The sequence below is a fragment of the Natator depressus genome, chromosome 3 (genome assembly GCF_965152275.1).
Source record: "Natator depressus isolate rNatDep1 chromosome 3, rNatDep2.hap1, whole genome shotgun sequence".
NCBI lineage: Eukaryota > Metazoa > Chordata > Testudines > Cheloniidae > Natator > Natator depressus.
This window is the reverse complement of record NC_134236.1, coordinates 8,480,008-8,498,126: the sequence shown is the minus strand read 5'-3', so window position 1 is coordinate 8,498,126 and position 18,119 is coordinate 8,480,008. Positions and strand designations below refer to the sequence as shown.

Sequence of the window (18,119 nt, the reverse complement as noted above, 5' to 3'; positions counted from 1 at the left end):
TTCTGTTCTTCTTGAGAGCCTAGCCCCCAGTCTCACACCTGATACCCCATCCATTCATTCAGCACCAGCCTCCTCTGTGATCCTCCACAGCATCACCACCTCTGGTGCAGGAATCTTCTGAGCAACACCTGCCTTCTGGTGCCGCATTGCCACTGCAGAGAGGCTTCGAACAGATTTTAAACATCACTCCTCCTCCCTCACCTCAATCTCTTGCTCTCTCTGTTATTTATTGCTGCACACCTCAGGTGTGTAGCCAGCTCAGAGGTCAAAGGCCAACAGCCTATTAACGCACACCCTGGCATGGCTCATTGCTATCAGAGCAGGAATCATTAACCCTGAAGTGCGGTTCCGCTCTGAAGAGCATGTAAAAATAGCCCCTTCTCACTCCCCAGATCCTGCTTCCCACTTGTATCCCTCAGCCTTGGGAGACCCAGGTAAGTTTTTACTGCTTTCTTTTCTCCATTAACCCTGCAGAGCCAGCCCAGCTCCAGGAATGAGCTGGTCTGTTCCTTCTGGTGCAGCAACAGAATTGCTCACTAAGTTCCAATCAGTTACACCTGTTCAAAAACATGGAAGGCACAGAGGTCACTGAGGGCTTCATTTGAAGACACCGGGAGTGACTGAGGCTTTGTCTAGACTAGGGGTGATGTTACTTAACACATCTAACTAGCACATGCCTCGGACGGACAAGATGCGAAGTTGGAGTTCCATGTCTAGACTCTTCAAATATGGTTGCTTATACGTTCTAACACCACCCTTTTTATCCTATCCCAGGCAAAGCACAAGGGCATAATTTAACCTGCAGAGCCTTTACGGTAGGTGATGGTGCAGGAGAAGTAAAAAACCTAGCTTGACACTCAGATCCCAGGGGAGCTGGGAGACCTTCTCCTTTGAGAATAAAACTGTCTTACTTTTAAAGGGAGCCCATTTGCTCTGGAGTTGCTGACACACAATAAACACTGAGTGCCACATAGGGTGACCAGACAGCAAATGTGAAAAATGGGGACACTTTTTTTTTTTTTTTTTGGAGGAGGGAGGGGATACAGTTGCCTATATAAGACAAAGCCCCTAATATCAGAATGGTCCCAATAATATTGGGACATCTGGTCACCTGAGGGCCACAGCAGCATCTTTGCAGAGTCACTTTTTAGAGCAGAGCTGCACTTGAATAATAAAAAACCCCACAAAAACAAAAACACCCTCTTTTGGTGGGACGATGCAATGTTTCCTTCCACTCTGACAAATAGTTCCTACCAAGAGGATAAGTGAAATAGCAGGGGGAAGGCTAGAAATGCCTCATCTTTAAAAGTTTGAACCTATTCACACTGGAAAACATAATCTCAAATATACATACAAAATGATGGGTCTAAATTAGCTGTCACCACTCAAGAAAGAGATCTTTGAGTCATTGTGGATAGTTCTTTGAAAACATCTGCTCAATGTGCAGGAGCAGTCAAAAAAGCGAACAGAATGTTAGCAACCATTAGGAAAGGTAATAATAAGGTACAGAAAGATGATAAAACAGAAAGTATCATAATGCCACTACATAAATCCACAGTACACCCACATCTTGAATACTGCATGCAGTTCTGGTGGCCCCATCTCAAAAATATATCTATAGTAGAAGTGGGGAAAGTACAGAGAAGGTCAACAAAAATGATTAGGGGTATGGAACAGCTTCCATATGAGGAGAGATTAAAAAGACAAACTGTTCAGCATGGAAAAGAGGCGACCAAGGCAGGGAATATGGTCTATAAAATCAGGACTGGTGCGGAGAAAGTGAATAAGGAAGTGTTATTTATCCCTTCACATAAGAACCAGGGGTCACCCAAGGAAATTAATAGGCAGCAGGTTTAAAACAAACAAAAGGAGGTATTTCTTCACACAGCACAAAGTCAACCTGTGGGATGTTGTGAAGGCCAAAACTATAACAGGGTTCAAAAAAGAACCAGAGAAGTTCATGGAGGATAGGTCCATCAATGGCTATTAGCCAAGATGGTCAGGGACAAACCCCATGCCCTGGGCGTCCTAAGCCTCTAGCTGCCAGACGCAAGGAGCTGAGAACAGGGGACGGATCACTCGATAACTACCTGTTCTGTTCATTCCCTCTGGGGCACCTGGCACTGGCCACTGTCGGAAGACAGGACAGCGGGCCAGAAGGCCCGTTGGTCTGACCCAGTAGGGCCGTTCTTGTGTTATGTTCTTATTCCTCGTCTTCATTTTTAAACTCTGCTTTTGACACCCCGCTCGCCCAACAGCCACTCATGTTCTGTTATAAACACCAACCTGGGAATACGGAGCGGCTCCTGTCTAACGTGGAGTCAAAGGTGGTGCAAAGAGCCACCAACTTCTGCAGACTAGGCAGCCTGACCCATTAAGAGGAAGGAGACATTTAAAAACTATCTTCTCCTTCAGCTCCCCCCCACCCCGAAAAGCTGACCCTCTACCCCTTTCACTTTGTAGCCTGCCCTAATCTTTGTCCACTACCTTGTCCCTCTGGGTGTAGGGATATTGTGTGTGCTGTGGTCCCTGGGGCACAGGGAAACTGTGTGTGTGGTGGTGATTAGGTCTCAGCTCTTCACCCATGGGAGCTGGTGCGCAGTTGAGACAGCATCCAGGCAGCCAATCAGAACATGGAGTTGTACAGTCAGGCCACTAGTGGTCTGAGCACAGGGCTATGAGCACCCAAGTCCTTACCCCAGCTCTTCCATGGGCTTCCCAGGACCTTGGCCAAGTCACTTGACCTCTCCATGCCTCAGTTTCCCCACCCATACCAGGGGATAAGTTACTTGTCTCCTTTCCAGGGGCACTGTGAGGATTAAGGAGTTGGTGTTCGTCAAGTCCTGTAAAAATGCTGAGTATTCGTAGGTGTCTTTAGCTTTACTAGGCAGCCCCAGAGATTCAAGCACAAGTGGCCAATTAGTCAGGACAGCAGATTTTACACAAGCTCCCTTCCCCGATTCCACCATACTCTGCCCGTAGCAGTCTCTCCAGTGCTGGCTTTCTCCCCCCACCCCACACAGCTGGTCTCTCTCCCTTCTGGAAGAGGAAACACCAAGAGTCCCTTCCAGGCTGGAGACGGAAAGGACCAGGTCACAAAACCCAAGACTCTCAGCAGCAAGGGCTCCTGCCAGCCCCCCAGGCAATAAGGGGCTGCTAACATGAAGAGAGGTCGGGGTGGGGAAAACAGGGTGTTTAAAGCAAGCAATGCCCCTTCTCCTCCAGGCTTGGGGCAGTTTCTCAGGCTTCCCCTCTGGACAGGCAGGCCAGTTCCATCCTTAGCTGGTGCCCAGAGACAAAGTCTAACTCCTCTTCTCATTCCCCACTTCTGCCAGGGGAGAAGAACAAATGGCTGCTCCTTGGCAAACCCAGGAGTGCCCATGATCCCCATGGCATCAGGGAACTGCTCCCAGATCTTCCCAGGGCGGGAGAGGAAAACACAGCGTCAGAAACACCCAGTCCTCCCCCACCCCACTTAGTACAAATGCCTCTTACCAAGACACAGGCCAAGACCCTTCCCTTCCAGCCTGGCAGCTAATGCACAGCCTTCCCGATCTCTGCTCTCCCCTGGGGGACAGGATTTAACACCAGCTGGGTGCAGGCTAACACACCGTGGCCACATACAAACAAGACACCAGCAAGGATGGAACCCATGATCTTCAGCACCAAAAGTAAGCCCCCAGGCACTGCCTGAGCTATGGGAGATCTTTAGCTACCGGCCGCAAGATGCTATCTATGATTCCTGGCACTGGAGCGAGGTGTGAGCATACTGAGCAGGCCGGGTCTCACTCTCTGCAGCATCTGAGCACCCCCCAATCTTAGTGTATTTATCCTCACCGCCCTCTTGCAAGGTGAGGCAGGGCCATTACTTCCATGCTCCACCTGGGGAATAAGGCACAGGAGGGCCAAGTGTCTTGCCCAGGGTCACAAGAAGCACTTGGCAGAGCAGGGAATTGACCCTGGCTCTCCCAAGTCCCAGACTAGCAGCACCCTGATCTTCCTCTCTGCAGCATGGGCACACACCCCATCACAGTCCCAAACGCCAAGCCCTGTCCACATGGCATTTCCAATCCAGATGCTATTAGCGCATTATTGCTCTGACAGCACTCTGGGTGCATCCACACTGCATTGTAAACCCTGGCTCTGACTCAGGTCTGAGCCCAAACCTCCCTACTGTCCATACACAAATCAGTGTGACTCGGCAGCAAACACTCAGGACCCAGGTCCCCCTGGGTCTGAGCCCAACTCCTGCTGTGACTCAGGTCCAAACCCTGTCGTTTTGCAGCGTGGACGCAGACCCAAGTTAGAACGTCGGTGTAGTGCAGAATGGATGCGCCAGCACGGCTGTGAGCCCTGGGTCCAGCCACTGTAAACCCAGGTTTTACAGTGTAGTGTGGACACTCAAGCCCAGACCTGGAAACACCGAGTCCACAAGTATGGGTCCCACAGACCCAGGTTTACAGTGCGGCATAGATGTACCCTCAGAAACTCCAACCAGGACTGGGGCCTTGCTGTGCTAAGTGATGTCCAGACCCAGTGACGATAAGGGGAAGGGAAGAGGTGCAGGCTGACTCCCAGAGCTGGGCTGCAGAGGGGTGGCAGTCAGAGGGGAACAGAACCCACCCTTCTCCTTTCTGAGGGAGCCATCTGCCCTGGAGCCGGCGAGACACCACACAAGTGTCAGCTCAGGCTGACAGGTCCACAGAGATGGTTTTCCCACCAGGACCACTCGGGAATGGCTGCGCAATGCAATCATGCTGGCAGGAGGGGATGGGGGATTCCCAACGAAAGGGAAACCCCCTCAACAGAGACTCCTAGGAGATGGAGGGAGAAGGTTCTGGGGGTGGCGGGGGCACAACCATCCAAACGCCGGCCACTTGCTATTTTAAACAACTCCCCCACGTTGTCATGACAACTAACTGTTCTGAGGAGGCTGTGTCTGCTCAGAAGGCCCCCACAGTGTTCTGCAAGCACCAGAGCTGCACAAAATCCACCTCTCCAAGGGAGCTTCTCACGTGCACTTATTATTATTCAGCATCTGAACCCAGAGATCCTCAGCCCAGTAACGAACCGCTGCAGAGAGGGGGGCCCAGGCTGGGCTTGGCTGGTGGAGTCCTTTCAGGCTACCTTAGCAAGATGGAATTTCCTCCTCCTCCCCGAGGTCTCCTTTCCCCATGCCAACCATGCCTCCGCTCTCGGGTTTCTGTGCTTTGTCTCATGACAATGGAGCTACAATGATTTACATCAGCATCTGGGAATCTGGCCTTTAGACTCCTCTTCAGTGGTGACTCCCGTACGATCATGTGTGGAAAACGTCCAGTGCAGCCCTTGCGTTCGAGAAGGTCTTTCTCAGCGTACGCCTAGCCTGACAAGTGTGGGGAGCAGGTTTGGACCGAGTCGCTCCCTTTCCCTGTGACAGAACTAAGGGGTTAAAATAAGTTTGAGCCAAAGCACAGAATTTTTGCTACCCTCGAAGATAAATAAATTCCCACTTCATTTAATGAATGGAAAGTTTCATCAGACACAACCCCCAGGCTCAAACGAAGGGGGCTCCTCTACGGCCAGCATCCCAGAGGAGATTCCTAGGTCTGTTTTCCTCCTGGGTAAGAAGAGCGGCATTTCTAATCCTCTGTCCTCTTGATCGTGCCAAAGAGGAACGGAAGAACAAACAAGTTTAAAGCGAGTGGCCTTCCTTCGAATCTGGTTCTTGTCCACTAGGCACTGGACACAGACCACCAAATGGTCATTTCAGTCACTCACTCCCAGGTGTGCATCCAGGTGAGCTGGACTCACACCTGGGACTAGGAGGCAGAAGGCTCTGCGGCTCTTCATTAACCCCCCACCGCACCCCAATAAGGTTTTTTTAAGAACATCTGGAAGGGGGCAGGGTGAGAGAGTAAGAAAGAACAGCAGCGGCACACGCAAAGGTATTTTTATTTTAAATAGGCATCAGGTTTAATACAAACAAGGGGAAGTACTTTTTCCATACAATGGCAAGTTAAACTGTGGAACTCATTGCCATGGGATGTTGATGGCCAAAAGTATAACTGGGTGCAGTGAAGAAAGAGATAAAGGATAGGTCCATCAATGGCTACTAGCCAAAATGGTCAGAGATGCAACCCCATGCCCAAGGCAACCCTAAACTAGTAGGTAGATTCAATGTCCTTCTGCCAACAATCTCCTGTCAGAAAGCAGGGAGCAGAGGGAGCTAGGGAACAGCTACACCGAGGAGGCGAGCAGAACCAGCACAAGCTCTAGAAACAGAAGCGCCTGGAGAAAGAGGTTTCAGAGTGGTAGCCGTATTAGTCTGTATCAGCAAAAAAAACGAGGAGTCCTTGTGGCACCTTAGAGACTAACAAATTTATTTGGGCATAAACTTTCGAGGGCTTATGGGTTACACTCCAAGCCTAACCGCAGTGGAAGGGTTTTAGGACCCCATTAGTTTCATCCCTGCTAACACCTTTAATTCAGCCCCAGAGGTGCTGTTGCACTGCCTGTGGGTCGGGAGGCAGGAAATTCCCTGCAGAGGCTGCCCAGGGCTTCACTTACTTAACGCTAAATACAAACAATTAGCGAGAGCCGGCTTTAAAGAGAATGGGAGGAGAGACTAAAACACAAACAATTCCCAAGCTGAGAGAGGGAGCAGGCGGGGAGAAAGAAACCAGGGTTAATAACCTCCCTGCTTCGATCATCACCATAGCGCTGGGAGATCACAACGCCCTGCACAGGAGACACATCCTAGCACGACACCCAGAGAGTCCCTGCCCCAAGGCGCTTGTAGCCTCTAGGCACCATGGGCCAGAGTCTCAGATGGTGTAAAGTGACCTCAGAAGAGCTGATTTACACCACCTGAGGAACAGGGACAAAAATGTCTGTCCCCCAGGCTTGGTTAGTCACAACCCTGTGTTCCCCTGTGTACTAGCCAGGGGATCTGAGCCAACCCAAGGCTGTCACTGGACTTGGGACATAGTTACCATCCCATCTACACCGCCCCCCTGAACCGCTTCATAGCCCGCTTCCCCTAGCCCTGTAGCAGCGTAGATATGGCCAACAGGAATGTATTTGTCATTGTCAATAGGCTCTCTGGGACAGGTGGGATTTGGAGGAGAGGGAAGGAACCTGGTCTACACCTGGAAGGCCATCCCAGGTATGGGAGGAAAGAAGAAACGAAGCTTCAAATGGGATCTGTCAAGAGAAGCAGCCAGGAGAGGAGATTGGCCGTAGCCGGGGGAGATGGAGGCAGGAGCAAATGTATGGAGAGCTTTGAAAGTTAGGAGACACTTGTGATTGGAGAAGAAACTGGGAACCCAGTAGAGAGAATCAAGAAGGGAGAAGATCTTAAAAGCGGCAATTGGATCGGCTGGAAAGGATGAGGTCATAGAATTCGAGGACACCAGGGAGGTATTTATTATTTATATTAACGCAGCACTTAGTGGGACCCCTGTCCTCGGTGCTGTACGAACATATAACAAACAGGCAGGCTCTGCCCTAAGAGCTGACATGGAGCTGCTGGCAAGAGTTGCTGCATTTTGGCAGCAGGGAGAAAAACCCAGGCCAAGATTTGCTACCTTAATCACTTACAATAAGGCATCAAAAATCCATATTTAGGCACCTCATTAAGTGGCCTGGGAATTCTGGGGGCTCAGCAAGTGTGACCCAAGGCAGCACTGACTTCCTGAGAGTTTGTGGCAATGTGTCTGAGAAGGGTGAACTCCTCCCCTCATTTATTGCAATGTTGGTGTTGACTCTGAAACCTAATAGTGACTGTTCCAAAGTCAACATTGTTAACTGTATTGCTGCTGCTAATTTTAGCAAAAACATCCAGCTATTCTAGGATTGTGAATAGAGTCTGACTAGTGTATTGCCCCTTTTCCCCCTCCTTCCAATCTGACCACTGGGGAACGCAATCTACAGGTCCCACCCTCCAAGCATGGGCTAGTCTCTGGGCCTGCCCCGGGAGGATGACAGCACACACATACACACTCAGAGGAGGCAGACAGTTCCAAACCTCTAGTGTGGTATGGAAGAAGGCACAAAGACAAGAGAGCCCTGTGGGTCTCACTATTTATATTCCAGGGACTTTGCATCAGACAGGACCAAGCTATTTGAATTATATAAAAGCCTCTACCACCCACCCCCTATGGTGAAACTGCCTCATCCAAAACTCTCTGTGAACTCAAAGCTTTTGTGAGGTTTGACTCTCTTTCTCTTTTTTCTTCTCCATTCTGTTCCATTCCCCAGGACCTCCAGGCTACTCTGGGGGCTGCAAGCACCAAGATAGCATGAACGCAGCCATGCTTCCCATATAACAGCCCAACCTACCAGAGACTGGATCCTATGACAATGCGGACTGCAGAGATTTGGAGAACATTTGACTTTCTCCTACCTCCCGGAAGTAGCTGGTTCTCACAACTGCAGGATCTAATTATCCTCACACCACCCCTGTGAGGCAGGGCAGAGCTATTATGCCTATAGAACACCTGGGAAACTGAGGCACAGAACCACAGAGTGGTTTGCCCAAATTCACCCAGGGAGTCTGTGGCAGAGCAGGAAATTGAAACCTGGTCTCCAGCTAGTGCCCTCACCACTGGGCCATCCATCCTTCCTGATTTCTTACTGGAACCTGAACTCTGACCCCCTGCTGCGGTGCATCATTCTCTTTGTCAGCTTGATCAGGAGCAGAACTTCTTGGCTTTGCTCGTTATAGCCTTCCAGCCCATATTAGAACTGCCCCAGCAACACCCTATTAATAGCAAAACCCTCCAGGAACCATATAAATGTCTTTAATAATAACGCATATGTTTATTTCTGGACATAATGTTCCTCTTTTCCAGAGTGCAGAGACTCAGGCTTGCCGAGTTGCCAAGGTTTTCCTGGCCCCGTATGCCCTGTACGACAGAAACAATTAACACAGAGCACTGAAAGGCTGGTGCTGGGTTGGAGGGTTTGGTTTCAGTGGATGACACGGAACGGATCATCTCTTTACCTGGGATTCACAGCAATGTATTACAAGGGGAGGCCCATCGTAAACTCTCAGGCCTGGGGATTTGCTCCAATTCCACCCCACAGTACGGCTTAGTACAGGCAGAGTTAGCCACTATTAGCCGGTTCTACAGTGGTGCCATGCACCCAGGGATGAGTTTATACCAGTGCAAATAGAAGCTTTGGCTATCTGCACTAGGGGTCTTCATGACACAGCTGCTGGTCACTACTGGTAATCAGGGCAAAGCCCCAGGGAATGACAAAACCTTAAACCTCACGGGTTTGGCCACTTCTTCAAAGAGGCTGGAAACATATGGAGTGGGTAGCCTGTCTTCACCCACATGTCACACCTCTTTAACAGGCCTCGAGCCCTCCATTAGAGGCTAAGGTGACTATGCTGGGCCAGCCACTTTTCACAGGACAGCCATGCCCATTTGGAGACCACTTCAGGACTCCACAACATGACTGCTGCGATGCCCTGACCACTGCTGGATGACCCTGCGGTTTGGAGGTCCCGTGCGCTCTGATCACTGGGTCTGCAGCACACACAGACACACGTGCAAAAGAGAGAAACAGAGAGAGAGCAGTGGAGCATTCCACCTATCATAGCACTGCGGAACCCGGGACAGAGCTGTGCTAAAGACACACTCCGATCTCAACATCATTAGTAGGGCCCTACCAAATTCACAGCCATGAAAAATGCATTGTGGACCATGAAATCTGGTCTCCCCCCATGAAATCTGGTCTTTTATGTGCTTTTACCTTATACTATACAGGTTTCAAGGGGGAGACGAGCGTTTCTCAAATTGGGAGTCCTGATTCAAAAGGGAGTTGCGGGGTGGGGGGGGGGGGGGAAATCACAGTATTGCCACCCATACTTCTGCACTGCCTTCAGAGTTAGGCGGCCAGAGAGCAGTGGCTGTTGGCCGGGTACCCAGCTCTGAAGGCAGCGCCCCTGCCAGCAGCTCAGAAGAAAGGGTGGTAATACCTTACCATGCCACCCTTACTTTTGCGCTGCTGCATTGAGAGCTGGGAGGCCGGAGAGTGGCGGCTGCTGACTGAGGGCCCAGCTCTGAAGGCAGCAGCGCAGAAGGAAGGGTGGCAATATCACAACCCCCCCTTAAATAACCTTGTGACCCCCTACAACTCCTTTTTGAGTCAGGATCCCTACAATTACAACACTGAAATTTCAGATTTAAATAGCTGAAATCATGAAATTTATTCTTTTTAAAATCCTATGACCGTGAAATTGACCAAAATGAACCGTAAATTTGGTGGGGCCCTAATCATTAGCACATCCACAGCCAGGATGTAAACAACCCTACTCAAAGATAAGCGGTGCCCAAGAGGCTCCACTAACCTTGACAAAGGTAACATACTGCCTACTGGACAAAACAGAGCAAAAAACCCCACAACAAGCTGGATTACTACAGAACCTTTCAAAAATCCAGTGCACAGATATCTTACTACAGCTGAATGTGCAAAACACAGTCAGATTCTTCCCCTACACGGAATCCATGGGTACAAACTGGAAATAAAAGCCAGGCCACAAAGGGCCCACAGGAAAGCTGAGGAGGAAAGAATTAGTAGCTCATATGTGGGACAAAAACTGACTATGAAAGACACTTTCTGCTTTGCAAAGAAGCTCTTGGAAAGACGCAGATGGTTCCTGATAAGAGGCAAGGAAGGGAAACGGTGTGTGACTTGGGAAGAAAGAAAAGTATTGCAGAAACAGTCTCCTAATATGTGGCAGCTAGCACCAAATCTGAAATGGCCAGTGATACAAAACGGGCACATTAGAGGTGTGGGAAGGTTCCAGGATTTGTACTGTCGTTGTGGGGAGAAGGTCTTGTGATGAAGGCAGTGGATTGGGGCTCTTGAGATCTGGGTCCCCAGCTCTACCATGGATTCATGTGTGCCCTGGGTAAGTCACTTAATTTCACTGCGCCTCAATTCTCTAGTTGGGGATAATAATCTATTTTGTCTGTTAAGACTGTAAGCTTTCAGGGGCAAACACCGTCCCTTACTGTGTATGTCCAGGGCTTGAATTTATAGCCAGGATCTCTATGTGCTAACAATGAGTCTATATATTTTCAACAGCTTGTTTTTTTTTTTAAATTGCCTCCAGGAGACATTTGTGGGTCTGAAGCACACACCAGATTTATTATTTTGACGGTATAAATGGTATCCCATACAAACACTGAGCTATTTGGCTCAGTCCAGTTCCCCAAGTTCAGGCCTACTCATGCCCATTATGAAAGCCAAACCTAGACACAGACACTGGATATACTGTAAAAACTCAATGCATCATTTGTCGTCATGCTGATAAAGTTATTGACACTGAGGCAGGAAAGAGCTATGTGGTCTAGTGCATCGGTCAGTTTATACTTGCCCAGTGCAGATTTCTGTTCATGAGATGGGATCTGCCCATACCTATCCTTTAGAGGGATGTTGGGGGTTTAATATAAAGGCTGCCCCAATAAGCAGGTCCAAGGCAGTAAGAGAATGGTGAATGCTATTGTTTCAATTGCCTGGCATTGTGTCTAAAATGTCTCGGGCCAAATTCACTTCCTGATGTAAAAACCCCATCGATTACACTGATGTTCCGGCAGGGATGAATTTGTCCCGATATTTACAAGCATCTGATAGTCTTTAGCCCACTAGTTCTGTGCAACTCTTCCCTGGGCAAATGCTTGATGTACTGTATTGTATCGACCTCTCGGCAGCTCTTGCCTAGATTGTCAGACCACTAAAGAATGGCTGGGCTGAACAGTTAAACAGGGAACAGTCTTGTACCGAGGTTTTTTAAAACTGTGGCAACATCCTCAAACACGCTCACGCTTTTTCACACCCTGCCTCTGCTCTGCTTCCAAAACTGCAATCCCACCCCTTGGTCTCTCTCACTCACTCACACACACACACCAGGGTCCAGTTGTCATCCAAAGAGAACAGATGCACTAAAACAGTAAGTTCTCAAACTTTTGTACTGGTGACCCCTTTCACATAGCAAGCATGTGTGCGACCCCCGCCCCCCGTTATAAATTAAAAACACTTTTAAACATATTTAATGCCATTATAAATGCTGGAAGCAAAGCGGGGTTGAGGGTGGAGGCTGACAGCTTGCGACCCCCCCAAGGAATAACCTCGTGACTCTCTAAGGGGTCCCGACCCCCAGTTTGAGAACCCCTGCACTAAAACATCTGTGGAAAACCTGCAACAAGAGAAGACAGCCCACTGAGTGCAACTCACAACCAAATGCCCCCTTGCAAACAGCTGAGACCATTCAAGACCAGACGAAGCACATCTGGAAAAGGACCAAGGGCCGAGGAGGAAAGCGTCACAGACATGAGACGCATGGACATGACTAGGTGGTGACTAAAGAAACAATAGAAATATAGATACAGGCTGTCTGCAAAAGTCAGACTTGACTGAATTCGTCCCAATGGAAAAGTCACGGGGCGGTGGCTATGCCTGGCGTGAGATCACAGGCCGTTGCCATGCTTTGAATTGTGTATCGGTGCAGAGGCAAAGCAGTTAGGACACACAGCTGGCAGGCATGGGGTTCTATTCTTTCCTCTGTCACTGACTCGCTGCCTGGCCTTGGGCAAGTCATGCAGCTGCTGTTTTCCCACCTGGAAAACAGTGGTAATAACACTTCCCCACCGCTGTAAAGAGGGATGAGCTCCTCATGGCACTACCGAAGGGAAAAATATAGCCCTTGACTCCCACACCAGCCCATCCCAATTAGTACTGTTGCACCGGGAGCCTGATCCTGGTGAAGCCAATGAGAGCTGGATCTAGCCCACAGCAGTCTGTACTCTTATAGCAGCCCTTAAAAGCTCACGGTCTGCTAAAAGCCAATGCAAAGCACTACACAAGGGAAGCCATTTGCAGTGCACAGTAACAGCAAGTTTCACTAGGCCTACAAAGCCCAGAGCTATGCTACGTGCTCCGGAGCACCATCTCCTGGCACCTCAGCTTGTAACTACCTATTGACCCATATATAGAAGTAGGGCACTCTCGTCACACAGCCTTTGGCCTAAATTTTCAACAATGTCTAGTGAATTTGGGTGCCTAATAGGAGCCTGACTTTCACTTGGGGGGCGCGCAGCATTTCTGACAATCAGACAACTCTACGGGGTCACAGGTTGGGCACCTGAAACCACCAATGGGTTTTGCAAATAAAGGTCTTTTTGAATAGCGGTGAAAGCAGCAGCCTCACTCCTCTGCAGAATGCCCAACAGAGAGCACTAAGCGGGCGGTGGAATGGAAGTCACTGCTGGTCCCGTTGCAAACAGCGTTAGTAGGAATTGGCTCATCCACGAGCCGGAGACCAGCCTGGGTTGGAGCATTACAAAAAAAAAAAAAAATCACACTAGAGCAGATTGCTTACAGGAGGGTCTCCTTTAGAGAAACAGGTTGGGGTCACAGCCCGCTCCCATTGATCTAAAACAGCACAACTCCCAGTGGCTCCAACGGCACCAGCATTTGGCCATTGGAATAGTGGCGGCCCACTTTGCTGGTGGAAGCTCCATCCTTGTGATAGATTAGAAGATGGGCATGTCCTCTCACAGCGGTGCAAACTCCATCCCCGCATACAATAATTCTAGGGCATCTGTGTTTATATTTTCTCTAAGCTGGTTTAAAACCCCAGGCAGCCATTTGGGAGGCCAAAACAGCAAAGGAGCTGGGATTCTCCTGGCATGTCTGTATGGCCACCATAAGTAGTAAACCTGCAAAGAAGGCACCAGACTGGGAGTGAGGGTTCTGCCCCCAACTCGGCCACCGACATACAATGCGACCTTGGGCAAGTCACTTCCTTGCCCTGGCCTCTGTTTCCCCAGGCGTAGAACAGAGAGAATGATACCTCCCCAGTTTGTGACACACTTTGAGATCTTTGGATGATAAATACTATCCATATACACAAACGGACATTGGCACCCCAGACTATTCACTCTCTCCCCGATGACATCGTTAAAATGCCCATCGCCGTGATGGGCAGGTGCCTAGAGTTTAATATACAGGGCACAGTGGGCAGCCAGGTGGTGCTGGGGGAATTGTGTGATGATGTATACAATGGCCCTGGCTACCGTTGCCAATGGCTATTTTTGCTTTGGCAGGAGCTGAGAACAGGAGGTGGTTTCTGATCCTCTGAATAACTGGTGGGGAGCCCCTCTTGGGGAGATGGTCACCCACAGCTCGAGAACCATTGCTCTCTGGGCAACTAGACAGCCCCAAAGACAGAAACGTTGTCCCCTTATCCCAGATCCAGGTGCACAGGGCTTGGAGTGCATGTAAGGTAAGGGCCATGGTGTTTAAATGTCCCTAATGTGGGGAAGACGGACCCAAGGTCTGACCAGTATTGCTGGCGACACCATTGGTGGTACATGCTCTTCTGGACCAAGCTTCCAGTCATGGCCCACTTCAACATAAGCACAGGCTGCCTCACTACCTCACCCCAGGAGCCTGCAAAGTGTGTGACAGGGGCCTTCACTTCCCTGTACCCATCCCTGAAGGTCAGTTACACATGAAATATCTCTCTGGCCCCACTGACTCCCCCACATTATAGGCCCTCCAACCTCCTGCCCTTAGTAGGCCCCTTCCCGCTGGCCTACCTCTGCCTCAGGATCCTGGCTCCCCTTACCTGCCGTAGCAAGGCCTCTCCGTTGATGGCGCCCTGCTGCTGCTGGGCAATGGTGACCCCCAGCACCAGGGTGTGGATGCTGCAGGAGACGGCCGTGATGAGCACAATGGGCATGAGGCGCAGAGGCAAGGTGATGAAGAAGGAGAAGACGAAGAAGGCCTGCCAGCCCACTGTGTCACTGGCCTCGTGGAAGTGGGAAAAGTTGAGGCCCAGGTAGCAGAATATCTGGGCAGCGATGAGAATCCAGAGGACATAGGGCATGAACTTGCGGGAGATGCGGTCCGGCAGGAGCCCGTACTTGCATAGGACGAAGAGCAAGATATGGGCGGCCAGGCCCACTGAGGCCACCAGGATGGTGGCCAGCTTGTCGGTGGTGTAGACCACAGCGCACATGACAATGACGTAGCAGTCGAAGAGGGCAGCGAAGACCACCAGCACCAAGAGGGTCTCATGGCGCTGCCGGCGGAAGTAAGTCTGGTAGAGGTTCTCCAGGGACTCGGGAGCGAAGGTGAGCCGCATGAAGCGCGGCAGGCAGAGGCATGAGCCTGAGTTCCTCACCGTCACCTCATGGGTCCGGCCCACCCCACGTTCAGGGTCGGAGGGTAGGCTGACCGAGTAGTCAGCCGAGTACTCGGCCGAGTACTCCGGCTCAGAGAAGGCCCTGTTCCCGGGCATTCTGCCTGCCCTCTTTTCCCAGCCAACCCTTGGAGAACTGGCACCGTCTGCAGCCGACGGTTACGCCAAAGGAGCTCCGGCTCCCATTTACCTCAGGGCAAGCAACAGGCAAGGGCAAGGAGGCATGAGCAATGGCATCTCAGTTCTCCCCCTCTGACCCACGTCCTCCCCAACCCAGACGTTCCAGTCAGAAACCCAGGCTCCAAATGGGGGAGCGTGCCAGCTGCCTCCCCCTGCACTGAAGCCTTCAACTGGCTGCTCTGTAACACCTCGACCCTTCCCACTCACGCCCCTTTCAAATGTCACCAAAAATAAAATTCAATTTAAAACCAATTGGCTGGGCTCCAAACAAACAGAATCACGAGCTGCAACTAGCAACTCCAACTACCCAGCTTCCTCCAGTCGCTCCCCAGTCCCCGTGCTCTCGGGGGCTGCAATCAAAACAGAATACAAAAAAAGACAAATGTCTCACTGCCTCCTTAGTAGAGAAGCCAGAATCTGGGGTCTCTCTCCCCCTTTCCCTCCCCAATTTTTCCCCCTTTGGTCTTCTCGGGACCTTTCGTCCCCAGCAACCATTTGCAAATTGAATGCCAGGATGATATTCCTCAATGCACTAGGGTCTCAGGTCCCCAAATCGCACCTGCTCCCCCCTCCATGTGGGGGCAAAGGCATAAATAGCATTGGCCGGCCATTCCATGCACCCTGCAGGTCTTTGATTCTCATCCAGCTGTTAATGGGAAGGGAGGAAGATTTTGTTTGTATCCGGGGTCGCCAACAAGAAAAAAAAAGGGGTGGGGGGTGGGGAGGACAGTCAGCAGAAGAGGCACTGATCTGTCAACCCTGAAGGCTCCCAACTGTTGCTTTCAGCTCCCCCATCAATCCAGGTAGCCCGTTCCCTGGCCTTGTTCTGGAAAAGGCCAGCTCTCCCCCTTCACCATCTCAGTGCTGACAGGAGGGGATGTGGGGAAGAGCCTCTCGGCTTCTTTGGTTTAGGCCTTGTTGAAATTAAAGCAGGGCTGTGGGAAATGGTGGTCTCCTACCCTGGGAGAGTGACGGCGTGGGCAGATCCTGGAAGCCCCACGACGCTGCTAGCATTCCCTGCCAGTCACCAGTTTGCTCTGGCTTCTGTTTGCTCTTGGGCGAGCCCACGTCCTGCCTGGAGGAGAAGACGGATGGGTGGCAGAGTCCAAACTAAACAGACGTCTCTTTAAGAGCCGAGCGCCCCTCTCAGCCGAAAACCCCATTCAGAGTCCATACTCTGCCTCTGGATTCTCCGCTCATCCATCTTCAGCGTCCCTCTCTTTGCATCCTCCTCCTCCTTGCCCAGCAGCTGGTGTCTTGGGAGGCAGATGCCGTGTCTGTGTGTTTTTCCGTCTCTCTCTCTCTCTTTTCTCTGCTTTTTTGGTGACAATTCCCTTCTTCCCCTTGGCGCCCAACTGGGTGTCTTGTTGGAGCGTGTGCGCAGAGGTGGGTGGGTGGGAATCTGTCAAGCACAGACACCCAGCAGAAAAATGATGGAGGAGGAGAGGGAATGGGCGTAGCTTAAAATTATTGAAGAGAAAATAAAATCAAACAAGTGCATGGCTCGGGAACACACGTGTGCAGCGTGCACCCACCCACCCACCCCGGGGCTCAGCTCCTGCGCTCTGCCAGGGACTCTCCCTTGCAAACAAAACCCGGAGTTAAACGCCTGGCGGGGGGGGGAAGAGGTGGAAAGGAAAGCCAGGCTGCTCAGCGGACGACAACTTCGTTATGCAGGCTGGGGGTGGGCTGCTCATGACACTAAGGAAGAGGGCGGCGGGGATATTCCCCCTAGGTGTGCGGGGGGAGAAGCCCCTTCCCCCAGGGGCAGAGGGCGAGCTATCAACGCAGGAAGCTCGCTCCGCCCAGCTGGCGGGCCGGGCTCGCTGCTGCAGGACCGGGGTGGGGTGGGGTGGAGGGAAGCTGCTGCTGCAGGGACGAGGGGGCGGCTGCCGTTCCGTCTCAGCCGGGCAGGGGACCCCCGGGGGCCGGAGACGTTTGGGCGGCTGCACGCCCCGCTCCTTCTCAGCAGCCCCCTTTCCCCGCGGCCGCTCCCCGCTCGGCGGCCCCCCGCAGCTCCTGGCGGGGCTCGGGGAGCCTGGCCCGGCGGCGGCGGCTGGGCGCTCGCGGCTTCCCCCAGCCCCGGGAAACCCCCGGCCCCGCCTGCGGGGCAGCCGCAGCGAGCGCCCGGGACGGGGACCGGGACCGGGAGCGGCCCCGGCGGCCGCAGCGAGCGAGCGAGCAGGGGCCGAGGGCCCGGCGCTGCGGCTTCAGACAGCGCCCCGCGCCGGGCGGCTGAGCGGGGCCTGGGTCGTGGGGGGGGGAGTCTCTGAGCGGGGGGGGCAAGGGGGGAGTTGTTTGTGGGGGTGCCTGGGGGGAAGGCGGCAGCTTCAGGGGGGCTGTTCGGTGGCTAAGCTGGGTTTGCCTTGGGGGAGATGGGACAAGCTCAGTGGCTGGGGGAAGCTGGAGATAAGGGGGGGGGCTGGACTTGGGGGGGCTGCTGGGCGAGTGGGGCTTGGGGAAGCTGGGTTTGTAGGGATGGCAATGAGGGCGGCTGGGGGGGAAGCTGGGGGCAGATAGGTGGGGGGGCTGCCGGGTGCAGGTAGCTTAGGGGAGAAGCTGGATTTGGGGGGGCTGCTGGGTGAGTGGGGCTTGGGGAAGCTGGGTTTGTAGGAATGGCAGGGGGACAATGAGGGCAGCCGGGGCAAAGGGCTGGGGAGGAAGCTGGGGGTAGATAGGTCTGTGGAGGTGGCTGGGGGGAGAAGCTGGGTTTGTGGGGGTGGGGTGGAAGTAGAGA

The 18,119-nt window shown here is 52.1% G+C and overlaps 1 protein-coding gene across 4 annotated transcripts in view; it reads right to left on the bottom strand.

Annotated features, from left to right (window-relative positions):
- Window positions 1-16,887, bottom strand: part of ADCY3 (adenylate cyclase 3) — an 88,901-nt gene extending 72,014 nt beyond the window's left edge. For 2 of the 4 annotated variants that reach the window (XM_074947377.1, XM_074947378.1), the window contains exon 1: window positions 14,627-15,856. In XM_074947377.1, the coding sequence (XP_074803478.1) occupies window positions 14,627-15,301 (675 nt within the window). In that variant the 5' untranslated portion in view covers window positions 15,302-15,856. Of the gene's footprint in view, window positions 1-14,626; window positions 15,857-15,941 lie in introns of those variants that run through there. The other 2 variants (XM_074947379.1, XM_074947381.1) reach the window with 2 other exon arrangements.
- Window positions 16,888-18,119: the final 1,232 nt, after the last annotated feature.